The sequence below is a fragment of the Bicyclus anynana genome, chromosome 5 (genome assembly GCF_947172395.1).
Source record: "Bicyclus anynana chromosome 5, ilBicAnyn1.1, whole genome shotgun sequence".
Taxonomy (NCBI): domain Eukaryota; kingdom Metazoa; phylum Arthropoda; class Insecta; order Lepidoptera; family Nymphalidae; genus Bicyclus; species Bicyclus anynana.
In genome coordinates, this window is record NC_069087.1 from 2,986,998 (window position 1) to 3,000,637 (window position 13,640).

General features: G+C 33.5%; 1 protein-coding gene across 1 annotated transcript; it reads left to right on the forward strand.

Moving 5' to 3' along the window:
• Positions 1 to 1,450: 1,450 nt before the first annotated feature.
• On the forward strand, positions 1,451 to 5,098 carry LOC112054098 (uncharacterized). The gene is made up of 4 exons (XM_024093755.2): positions 1,451 to 1,629; positions 2,262 to 2,426; positions 4,123 to 4,332; positions 4,908 to 5,098. Exons 1-4 carry the CDS (start codon positions 1,579 to 1,581, stop codon positions 5,031 to 5,033), a joined length of 552 nt encoding a protein of 183 aa, XP_023949523.2. The 5' UTR covers positions 1,451 to 1,578; the 3' UTR covers positions 5,034 to 5,098.
• Positions 5,099 to 13,640: the final 8,542 nt, after the last annotated feature.

The window sequence follows — 13,640 nt, forward strand, 5'->3', positions numbered from 1 at the left end:
AGTAGTATCCACCTAATTATCGTTATTATTTCGCGGTAATTAGCAAGTGTCGAGTTACGCATTTTACTTACATACCTACACAAAACGTAATGTTTAACAGGAGAATGTTTAAAAAAAACGCTGTTTAAAAAGTAAAAGATATTTTGGAATATAATTGCGACGTCCTGTTTCACTTAAGTTTAGTACCTAATGAATAGGTCATACAATGTATGGAAACTAGTGATAAGCCAGTGCGAGATGCACATATGTGTGTATACTTACTTGACCACGTACTTGACCTCTTGCATTGTTGGCTATTATTTTTTGAGATTAGTCGTTTAAGCCGCTTTCGATAAGGAAAAACATTTTAATATGTTGACTTTACTTACCGATGTCCATGATGTATTTATTATTATGGAGATCGGTAAGAGAGATGGATATCTAATATTATTATGGAGTCTTATTTCTCTCACGATACGTAAAAATAAACCTGGACAATAGCGGTATTAAATCGTCGGTGGACTATTAGCCTAACCCCTCTCATTCTAAGAGGAGACTTGAGCTCAGCAGTGAGCCGAATATGGGTTGATAACGACGAAATTCAATATTATAAACAATATTAATTTTATTTAGTACATGGAATGAGGGTCTGAAATATATCGATATTAATTTATAAAAGGAAATTCAATTTACAAATGTGTATGTATTTTTTTCAATTTTCCATTTTGTGAAGTCACGATGTTACTTGACGCCACTGCTCAGTCTTGATCCTTTTTTTTAATTTTATAAAATCATTATTATTTTTATAAAATAATCATTATCATTATTTTTAATCTTAACTATTGAAAAGAAATAATTGGAATATGGGTATTTTCGAACATCACTAGTACCACCACAATGGTGGTAGATACCACAGAACTGAACATTAAAACGTTAAAGCTGATGTTTTTTTACATCCGTGGTAAGTACCGACGTATCAAAGATACGACAGTGTTAATTTATCAATTTTTAGTGGACTCAAAGGTGATTACAAATATAAGAAAACTAATGTCGAACAAAGGTTATGATTCACAACACTTGTCAGGACTACTTAATTAACAAATCAAACTGTAACCAAAATAAGACCCTAGAATGGCAGAGAATGACTTTGAGTGGAGTCACGTACTTGTGAACGATGTGTGTAGGGTTAAAGGCTACTGATATCAAACACTCCCCTTTTCCACTCAAGTCACTCTCCCCGCCTATTCCAAGTAACCCATAAAGAATTACATAACAATAGATGTGGACGGCTCGAACGCCTCGAGCATACTGAAGCCAACACGAGATCGAGCGACGTCATATCCGTCACAGACTACTATTTCCAACACTAAACGGCGATAACACAATGTTAATTTATTACCTGTATACCTCGATTGATATGTAAGACTATAAATTAAGGCTTGACTTTGATACCTATTTCAGATAACTGGACTAACACTTTTCATACTGAGCATTATAATTCGAGTACGATGGAAAACGTACGGCAGGGCTTTTGTGGACTTTTTCTTGCTGGTGCCCAGATTTGCGTTAACGACCTCCATTTTAATTTTGATCATAGCTATGCTTGGTTTTTATGGAGTAAAGTCACAAAAATATAAATTTGCTCTTGGGGTAAGTAGTATTTTTACCAGCCTGTGAAATGGGTGAATAACTAACAAACATCGATCTAAGGTTAGCCAGTTAAACGGTTGCTTATGTATACGTGAAATATTTCACAGATCATCATCATCTCCTTTCTCTTATCCCACTTACGTGGGGTTGGAAAATTTATGTCAACCTTTTGTTTTGACATATTTTTAATGGCTTTGGCTAGTGATTTTATGACCGGCCGCCTCCCTGACGTCCAACTCTCAAATGCTGAAATATTTCACAGATATTTAATGAAATTTCAAGGAAAACTAAAACAGCTTAGTAGCGATTGCCATTTAAAGCGTAATAGTCGCTCAACTTAGAAACATATTTGGAACACGAAAATTGCATACAAATTCTGTCGTTAATTATTTAGATAAAGATGTTAGCAAGACAACTCACAGTATGTTAAAACTAGAAAGTTGGATGTTGGCTTGGGTTTTTATTTACGTCTATTGGTAAAAATGAAATTCGAAAAAAAGCCTTTTGTGGTTTCTTCCCAATTACTACAGTGAGAATGATTTTTTTCTCGTATATACCATAAATCAACGGAACCGTACGAAGCATGGCACAGTTGGCCGGTTTTATTAATATTGGATTCTGTTTCTTTACAGTATACCGTGTTGCTAGTACCAATATTAGCGTTTGAAATAGCATTTACCGTGTACGCATTCCTTTATATTGATGGTGCTAGCTCTTTAATAAAAAACCTCATGTACATACTCTATCCGAGAAATCCAGGACTTTCAACAACTGCTTGGGACAATATGCACAGGGAGGTCAGTATTTTACAGGGTTATGGTAGATACACCACATAACTATCTAAAACTGATTTGAACAGCTTTGAAAATATCCCTAGTGTGATCAAGGTTTGTGTGGAAAGCCCTCCATTTTTCAAGTTACACTTTTTGTAAAAATTGGTATGTGTACTACTAAAAACCTACTGAAAATCATTCGAGATTTTTCAAAAATCTACTACTAAAAGGTGGTTGAAATTTTTTAATAAAAATCGTTCATGTTTTGAGTTATAGTTTTGTAAAACGATTAGTAGACTATTTATTATACATGACACATGCAAAAATATAAATAGAAGGGGGTGAAATAAGGGTTGAAATTTTACATTGATTTCCACGCCGACGAAGTCGCGGGCATCCGTTAGTTGCTAATAAATAACAGACGATTATTTCTTATGCCGTATCTTAGACCATGTGCATGTGGTCATACTATCATATAAGCGTAATTTTGAAGTTCAGAAAATTGCCAAGTACTTAATGAAAATCTAATATTCTGAAACAATTTATATCTATATCTATATCTATACTAATATTATAAAGAGGTAAAGTTTGTAAGTTTGTAAGTTTGTCACATTTTTTAAATGGGGTAATCTTCGGAACTACTGGTCCGATTTTAAAAATTCTTTCACCAGTAGAATGCTACATTATCGGGGAGTGCTATAGGCTATATTTTATATTGGTATAATATATATTAGCCGAGTTATCACAGTTTTTGTCATACAGGTCGGACTGAAAATCCTCTTAAACAGACTTATTTGCATGCGCTGCCTTAACTATTGTGTAAAATTGAAATTAATGTATGGAGACTTTATGTATTTTTAAAACCTTTTGTGTTTTAAAAATTATTAATTTTATATACTTAGGTTTACGTCATTATTTATACAACTAAACTTTAATCCTTATTAAAATAAATTATTTAATAATCACAAAGATATTATGTAGATAAGATTTGCCCTTTACAGTATGTTAATTACTTAAATAGTTTCGGAGATAATACAAAATTACTAAAAGACGAAGAAATTCCGCTATATGACGCCCGGCGCTTTCATTTACGTAGTTCCCGTTCCCGTGTGAATATGGGGATCAAACATAGCCTATGACACTCGCAAATAACGTAGCTTTCTATTGGTAAAACAATTTTCCAAATCGGTCCAGTAGATCCAGAGATTACCTCCTACAACCACACGAACTTTACCTCTTTATATTATTAGCATAAGTCTCTATTTCTCTTGGTCATACCACAACTCTCGAAGGACTGGACCAATTTTGCTAAGGGTAGGAGTAAGATAGAGAAGTTACTGGTTAGGGTACGGGTAGGGAAGCGTAGGGGTAGGCGTGAGATAGGGGTACGGGTGGGATAGGGGTAGGAAAGGCGTAGGGTACGGGGAGGGTAGGGGTAGGATAGGGGTAGGGGTAGGGTAGGGGTTGGGTGGGGGTAGGGATAGGATACGGTAGATGTAGGGGTTGGGTAGGGTAGGGTTGGGGTAGTGGTAGGGTAGGGGTAGGGTAGGGTAGGGGTAATAGTAAAGTTAACATCGAAATTTACGCGGACGAAGTCGCGGGCGTCCGCTAGTACTTTTATAACTCGAGAGTGTGATTCACCTTGATCTCTTTATCTAGTAAGTTACACAGAGACAGAAATATGGTATTTCGCAACTTACACTAATATTTTTGATTTTAGTTACAGTGTTGTGGCTTGCAAAGAAACTGGGACAACAATGCAACTGCCCTGCCTATTAGCTGCTGCCCTATTCCTTCCGGAGCGATTTCTCCCTTTGAATGCACATCTCAAAATTCGCACAGATCTCGGTGCGATATTGTAATTTCTTCGGGTGTCACTAATGATTTGTATACTTTTTTTTGTGTGGGCGCAGTCATCGCTTCCCTTCAGGTATGACTCTTTTTAACCGACCTAAAAAAAGAAAGAGGTTCTCAATGCAATGCGAATGTTGTATTTATGTTTGTTACCTCATAACTTACTTATTAATTACCCAGTTTTGAAAAATATGTTTTTTACGAAAATCGGTTGAGTCAATTTCACGAATTTGCCAATACTGTGGCGTTTATGGGCACTATGCTAGGACACACTAAAACAGAAAAATTAAATCTTTTTAACAAAAAAATTTAATCAACTACTTACTATAAAAAGCGAAATATTGTCCAAATAATTACTAGCGGACACCCTCAAATGTTTCGTGAAATTCAGTTTTTTATACTATATCCCGCGGGTATCTTGGATTTTTCAGGATAAAAGTAGCTCCTTTATCTGCCAGATACCAGATTAGGCCGAACAAACAGACAGGCAAACAGACCGACAAAAATTTAATAAAGCTTGGGTAATGGTATCATGTAAATAAGTATAAGCACTTGAGAAAAAACACAGTTATCTTGAAATCACAGACAGGCACTTATACACTTTATATTTTATTTATATGTATTGATAATTTAATTATTTTATCGTTTCAGATTATAATTATAGGCCTGTCTGCTTGGATGACCCACAGATTAAAACATAAACCTTCCAATGCTAACAGGGACTCGCAAAAGATTGTAGCACCGACACGAGTGGTGACTGACTATTCAAAATATTAAAGATTTGAAAATAATATTCGGGTTTGGTCTATAATAAAAAGCTTTCACTTTTTCTATTGTCTTTTAGTCGCTTATTTTTTAATCAATAAATATTCATAACGTAACGAGCATACTATACCTGTTTCATATTTTTCTTCTTCTTCGTTTCCTACTACTTCTTCTTTATGTTTATACTTCATATTAAAGAAAATCTCATTTTACTTTACTTGTGAGTGTAAAAATTTTCATCTAATTACGAAAAAAGATTTAATTTTGAAATTTTATACCTAATGTCATTTATTTCACAAACATTCCGACAATCTTTGTTTTTTTATGTATTGATACCTAAGCTAATATTGATCTTATTTACCTGAATGCCTTATAAAAATTAAAATATTCAAACCTAGTCATAATTCGTGTTATGAATTTTATTTAAGAATTTGATTTAGAAAAGGCACATGAAATTTAATAGTTAAGATTTTATATTTACCTGCCTGCAAAGTGTTGCGCTAGGCGGTGGTTTACCACTCAACATCAGGAGGCTATCGCCACGTCAAGTTTATGAGGATGGCAGATGGCTAATTGTTCACAAATTTACTAAACTGTAACATTTTTTGTACAATTACAAATAAACAATCTGTTTGTTCCATCAACTATTAACTACCTTAATGCACTAAAAATAATTATCTGAAAGATACCAAGTTAACGAATAACCCAAGGCTTTAATTTGCATCCCGGAGCTTGAGGTTGAACGTATGTAGGTCCAATCACTAATACTCTAAGCCCGATAGAGAATGTAGGTTTTTCTACTAATCGCTAGCTGCCGATGCGTTCTTGTAAAAGGATTCTACTAGCGCTTTGGAAAGGTTTAATCCTAGCATTTACTTGAACTGAATAAAGTGTTTTGCATTTTCATCGCATTTCGCGGCAATCAGCAAGTGTCGAGTGTGCATTTTTCACCCACAAATCGTAATGTTTAACAGAATAAGAATGCTTAAACTAAAACGCTGATTAAAAAGTAAAAGATATTTTGGAATACCATTTCTAGCGACGTCCTGTTTCACTTAAGTTTAGTACCTAATAAATAGGTCATGCAATGTAAGTAACCTACACTAATCCATAGTAATTATGGAGTCTTATTTCTCTCACGATCAGAATAAAAAAAAAGTATTTCAATATGCATTTCATTTTTTCATTCATACTGGCAATCTATTTATCTAAAGCTAAAATTGATTATTGATAAATGATAAGTTTAGATAATTAAAATCTGTTATGAATATTATGCACGTAGGTACGCATTCGAAGACGATATATTGATACCTACTTCCTCAGAATAAATAGGGAAGAAGTCCTGGGCCATCATGCTTGAAATACGTAACAGACACTTTTACGCTGTAGCCCGCACTATGCTGTATACAAGCTCCATATGTAACGTGCTGTTGCTTCTAAACGGCACACTAAGCTGCACCATTAGTAAGTATACGGCATCTATTTTAAGTATGTTGCACGTGTAGTACTTATCTAGTAATGTGTAAGCTCTAGCGTATGGAGGTTCCTGTCACAATACGCGTCGTCTCAAGAATAAAAACCTTCTGTCTGAAAGAGAGATAATCCTTGACCGATACGCCAACAGAGGGGGGAACTAACCTTACAGATTAGTTTCCCCATCTGACACCCCATAGCACGCACGTGTTGGAGACGGGTTGACATCAGAAGCGGATTTAAAGATCAAAATACAGTTATTGAATGGCAACCTATCAGGTCTACAATTGCTACTAGTGGAAGAGAAAAAAGCTCGAGTGTGAGTGATTTACTGGGTATTTTTTGAGTATTAAATGTAAATATAAATCATTTCGTTTGTTATTCTCACTCAGTAATCTAAAGACAAAATTGATTATTCATAAATTGTTATGATAAGTTTATCTGTTATCTTATTACCATTAGTATGAATTTTGCACGTAAACCATCGAACTCTCGTTTTCTAGTATCGAAATATTGTTACGTCAAATTAAAATGCACCTAAATATCACAGTGATAGAGTCCTTCTTTTAATATTCTTTTTGAATCTTTTACATTCGTTTCGCTACAAGCTTTAAGCATAGAAGTTTACACCAACATAAGTTAACACATGACGTTTGTTTCTATACTCGATAACGATCATCTAATCGCGCGCGACCTAATTTCTTCGTAAGGGTCTACTTATTTAAAAATATCAGTGAGCCTTAAAATATATGTTCATATCTAAATCATTCGTGTAAGTGAGTCCGCAAAATGAGGTTAGACAGTAATGAAGCGGAGTACAATACAAGCTCTTCAAGATTTTCGTGGTTGAAAGACGATTTCCACCGAATTGTTTTTCGTATTAAAAGATTCAAGTGTGCGGACATGAAGAAAAGTGGATTTATAATGTCGATCAGTACACTATTATTTGCTGTAAGTATCTAAGTACATATTTTATAGCTTTTAATTGTTGGACATATTTTTTTGGATGACTCCGTTAAGTTACAAAAAACATCGTTACATAATAGCACTCGGTGTGGAATGTTCCCACAGAAGTAGATTTTTGGACTGTTTAGGTGATTAGCGAATTCAATAGTTTCTTTTACTAATCTAGGGTAGGTTTTCACCACCGAAATGAAGGCTATAATGAGCAAACCTTACCTTTCGATGCTGCAGATCAATGGATTCACAATCACTTCACTGGACCGCGGTTTTAATTAATTTAAAAATAAAATAACGCGGGTTCCAAAAAAATCAGTTTAGGTTTAAAGTTCATGTTCTTTTAAGATTCAAATAATTTGTTCTGGTTACTTGACACTCGGAATAAAGGCCTAGCCTCCATACAAAATTGGAACATTAATGCTATAATCAATATTAATTTTATATAGTAGGTACATGGGATGAGGGTATATAATAGATATGAAAGACAGGATACCTATAAATTAAGAGTTGATTTTGATACCTATTTCAGATAACTGGACTAACATTTTTCATACAGAGCATTATATTTCTGGAACGATGGAAAACGTACGGAACGTTTAATGAAGACTTTTTCTTCATGGTGCCCAGATTTGGGTTAGCGACATCCATTCTTATTTTGATTATAGCTACGCTTGGTTTTTATGGAGTGAAGTCACAAAAATATAAATTTGTTCTTGGGGTAAGTAATATTTTTTACCAGCCTGTGAAAAATGGGTGAATAACTAACATCCATCGATTTAAGGTTACAATTTTTACGGTTCCGTCGTCAACAAGGAACCCTTATAGTTTCTCCATGCCCGTTCATATGTCATCAAAAAAGTCGACAAAGTCGTAAAATATGACCTCCCGTGTAAAGTGGAGATGATTTTTTTTTACTCGTTTATCTCATAGTGTCTCTTATCGTTGGATATCGTAAGGTCTCTAAAAATATGGTAGGTCTGGATTGAAAACACTATTTTTCTTTTCAGGGATCCATTTGTAAAATACGTAAAATATTTCACAGATATTTAATGAACTTTGAAGGAAAACTAAAACAGTAGTCAACCAACTTAAAAACGTACTTGGAGCACGAAAAGTGCATACAAATTCCGTCGTAAATTGTTTAGATAAAGTTGTTAGCAAAACTAGAAAGCTGGACTTTTGCATGGGTTTTAATTTACGTCTATAAATTGTTCCTTACCTAATACTACAGTGAGGATGATTTTTTCTCGTATGTCCCACAAATCAACGGAACCGTACGAAGCGTGGAACACTTGGCTGGTTTTATTAATACATATTGCATTCTGTTTTTTTACAGTATACCGTGTTGCTAGTACCAATATTAGCGTGTGAAATAGCACTTATCGTGTACGCATTCCTTTATATTGATGTTGCTAGCTTTTTAATAAGTTATCGCATGTACATACAAAATCCTTATTCTGATCTGAGCAATCCAGGACGTGCGACAGCTGCTTGGGACAATATGCAAAGGGAGGTTAGTATTTTACAGGTTTTAATTTAACTTGCCCTGTTAGTGAAGTGGAATTCCCACTAAAATCAGTTCAGCTGTTCCAGCGATTAGCCCGGACAAACAGAAAGACAGATAGACAGGCAATTTAAAAAAGCTGATTATATTTTAGTATACCTATAGCTACGAGTTTAAGCACTTGAAGAATACAGTCATTTTGAAAGCATAGCGTAGCATAGCTTCAATTTTATTTTATTTGTGTATCATCAATGATATTAAGTTGCATTATTAAAAAGTTGTTTATAGTTTCCTAGATTTTGTGTGTAAAATAATTTAGGTATCCAGGCGCAATTTAACTAGGCAACCTATTTGCAATGTATTATCTATTACTTATTTCTTATCTATACTTATAATAAATGTTATAGCAGGTCCAATTCTGTACATTAAAGATATTTTAATTTTTTTGTTGGAGGGTACAGGGATACAGGGTGTCCTATAATTATTGGATAAAACGCTAATGGTAGATACACCACCTAATTATCTAAAACTGATTTGAACAGTTTTGAAAATATCCCTAGTGTGATCAAGGTCAAGATCAAGTCATTTGTAAAACGATTAGTAGACTATTTATCATACATGACACATGCAAAAATATAAGTAGAAGGTAGTGAAATAAAGGTTCAAAGTTTACATTACATTGTAATCCACGCCGATGAAGTCGCAGACATTCGCTAGTCACTAATAAATAACAGACGAGGGTATATATTATTTCTTATGCCGTATCTTAGACCATGAGCATGTGGTCTTATTAAATTGCCAAGTACTTAATGAAAATGTAATATTCTGAAACAATACTTTTATAGCTCGAGAGTGTGAGTTTCAAATTCATGTTAATCTCTTTATCTAGTAAGTTACACTGAGACAGAAATATAGTATTTCGCAATTCACACTAATTTTTTTTTTGTATTTTAGTTACAGTGTTGTGGCTTGCAAAGAAACTGGGACAACGATGCTACTGTCCTGCCTATTAGCTGCTGCCCTATTCCTTCCGGAGCGATTTCTCCCTTTGAATGCACATCTCAAAATTCGCACAGATCTCGATGCGATACTGTAATTACTTCGGGTGTCACCAATGATTTGTATACTTTTTTTTGTGTGGGGGCAGTCATCGGTTCCCTTCAGGTATAACTCTTTTTAACTGACCTAAGAAAAGAAGGAGTTTCTCAATGTAATGCGTATGTTGTTTTTATGTTTGTTACCTCATAACTTCGTCATTTATTACCCAGTTTTGAAAATTATGATTTTCACGAAAATCGGTTGAGTCAATTTTTTTTAACAAAAATTACTTACTAAAGGGTGAAACATAACATCATACAGTATTTCCTTCTTTCAGTTCCTCTTCGTTCAGTATGTAGTCCTTTCTATTGATCGGTTTGAAGGTGAAGCAAAAAAAAAAAACAAAATGAACTTTAAGAGCCTATTTGGTGTAGCATCGCTTTCATCATCATTTCATCATTCATTTGTCCAAAAAATAAGTATAAGCACTTGAGAAAACACAGTTATCTTGAAATCACAGACAGACACTTCAATTTTATTTATATGTATTGATAATTTAATTATCTGTTTCAGATTATATTTATAGGCCTGTCTGCTTGGATGACCCACAGATTAAAACATAAACCTTCCAATGCTAACAGGGACTCGCAAAAGATTGTAGCACCGACACGAGTGGTGACTGACTATTCAAAATATTAAAGATATGAAAATAATATTCGGGTTTGGTCTATAATTAAGCTTTTACTTTTTCTATTGTCTTTTAGTCGCTTATTTTTTAATCAATAAATATGCATAACGTACCTTACGAGCGTACTATACTTGTTTTATATTTTTCTTCTTCCTCTACGTTTCCTACTACTTCTTCTTTATGTTTATACTTCGTATTGAAAAATAGGCGGTGGTTTACCACTCAACATCAGGTGGCTATTGCCACATATAGTTTATGAGAATGACAGATGGCTAATTGTTTACAAATAATTACAACTATAACATTTTTTGTACATTTACAAAAAACAATCTGTTTGTTCCATCAACTATTAACTACCTTAATGTACTTACCCTATCTTGTCCTGCCTGCTCTAGGACATTCCGCGTAAAAATAGGGTACATAAGTCACATGATCGAAGCCCGCGTGTGATCTGCCAGAGTCACCAGTCGCTCTTGCCAAATCGGCAAAGACAAGACGACGAGACGACGAGCTTAATGTACTAAAAATAATTATCTGAAAGATACTAAGTTAACGAATAACCCAAGGCTTTAATTTGCATCCCGGAGCTTGAGGATGAACGTATGTAGGTCCAACCACCAATACTCTAAGCTCTATAGAGAAAAATGAAGGTTTTTCTACTAAGCGCTAACTGCCGATGCGTTCTTGTAAAATGATTCAACTAGCGCTTTAGAAAGGTTTAATCTTAGCATTTACTTCCACTGAAAAAAGTGTTATGCATTTTAAAAAGGCATTAAAAATTACGTATGGCTAAACTTGGAGCATCACAAAAGAAGCTGATTAACTTACTCGATGATATTTCTCAATTTCATTTATCCTATTCCTTAACTTTGTACGTGTGATTTATAGTATCCATTTTTTAATACTAACAGAGTATAGTTTACTAGTTTTTATGAAATAAAAGAATTGAGATTATTTTACTATGGTTTTATTTGTAAAAATAGATGTCTGGTACGAAATAAACCGTAACACCAGGCGGTATGTTGAAAATTTTCAGAAAACTGAAAAATATGAATTTCTCTACACTCAGCGATTTTTTTTGTAAATAATAATAAATTAAGGCTTGGTATTTGTAATTTATCTGCTTGCTTATCTTAGTCATACTACTAGTCCGTGCCACTGACAATGCATTCATGGCGGAGGCTGACGATGTTTGGTCTTTAGTCATGTCATAAAATATTATACAGAGATACATACATATTATCTTTGAGTTATAGTCACGACAAGAAAGTATCATAATCACTGATAGGCTATCAAATTGAACCGGAATAAACAAAAGAAAGTACATAGATAGTATAAAATTCTTATTGGCGTATTTTATGTATTTATTACAGATTTATTATAAGTAGGTATAGATTTAAAATTTTCATTTAATGTATGTTTTCAGCTCAAATCCATTTTTTTGTTTTATCGTATTAAATAATTTGAATATTGCGTTTTTAATATAGGTATAGTTTAGTGTGTAAAATGTTTACAAGAAAGCTATTTTTTGCATTAATGTTAAGTGACAGTTAGGTATTTTCAATTTCAATTTACGGTTTCAAATTCAATGATAATTTCATATTGTAACAGTGTTATTAATTTGTAATAGTTGTATTACGATTAATTAACACACAAAATTATCTTTGCGAACATTTGCAATTACTCGTTATAACTTATAACAAAGCATTTTGCAACTAACGCAGTTAGAAGTCAAATCAAGTCATTGTAAACAACTCTCTCAAGAAAGTGGTACATTGGTTTGAAGCTAATAATTGAGTGCTCAATAAGAATAAAACAGAATGCATAAAATTTACACTACCTATCGTCCAGCAAGTAAAAACCAATGTTAAGCTTAGTAATGATGAATTAGATTTGGTTGACACCACTGTGTTTCTTGGAATTACGTTAGATGCTAAGCTATCGAATGGACTCAGCATATGCAGTTAAAAAATCCGTCATATGACTAACATAGACACTGCTAGACTATTGTATTCAAGCTACTTCCACAGCATTATGCCATATGGTATTTTACTATGGGGTAATGCTGTTGATATTGATAGTGTGTTTGTTCTGCAGAAGAGAGCTGTTCGTGCGACATATAAAATGGGGCCTAGAGTCGTTAGGGAGAAATTTAAAGAAATAAAAATAATGACTGTGTATGACAGTATATATTTGAAAATTTTGTATATGTACATAAAAACGTAGGCAATTTTAAAAGGTGTGATTGTAATAATATTAATGTCAGAAATAAAAATAAAATTGTTGCACATCACACTAGGTTACAAAAAATTAGTAATTCTTTTAAGGGTAATTGTATACGTTTTTATAATAACCACATTTGCCACATAAAACCACTGGCATGTCTATCTTTAAGTTCAAAGTTCTTATTAAACGCAAGCTTAAAGAAAAGTTGTATTAAAGTGTTAATGATTACGTAAACGACAAAATTGCTTGGAAATGTACTACATGACAGGCTACTTTTATACCTATTGTTAAATGGTGATAAAAAAGGATAACTCTGGCTGAATTTGTTGTGGACTCTTCTCGGATCAAGGCGCATTTGGAACACTCGTAACTTTAATTTTAAGTTTTCGAATAATTATTATCACCATTATCTTAAGTATAATATTACCTGACGTTTCGAAAGAGCTTGTAAACTAAGACTATTTGAAATAAATGAATTTTGATTAATTGATTGATTGATGTGAGTTGTAACAATCTCCGTCGTACGAGTATTGCTTCACTAAATCAAAAGGCGCAATTTATTTAGAGGTACATACGACTACGAGTACCTACGTACGTTATGCATGTTTTTTTTTCAAAAAATTATACTACACCTTCATGAATGAACACAGAAAATTGTTTATATTTGCTCTCATTTTAAGATTTCAAGTTTAACTAATCGTTTCAACAATTAAAAGTTAATGACAATGCA

What these genes read in the sequence shown, in the direction of transcription:
- LOC112054098 (XM_024093755.2), top strand. Translation starts at nt 1,579, where the DNA reads ATGCTTGGTTTTTATGGAGTAAAGTCACAAAAATATAAATTTGCTCTT. An exon ending in GGGACAATATGCACAGGGAG is followed by an intron (nt 2,427 to 4,122) that starts GTCAGTATTTTA and finishes TTTTGATTTTAG; the next exon opens with TTACAGTGTTGTGGCTTGCA. An exon ending in CAGTCATCGCTTCCCTTCAG is followed by an intron (nt 4,333 to 4,907) that starts GTATGACTCTTT and finishes TTATCGTTTCAG; the next exon opens with ATTATAATTATAGGCCTGTC.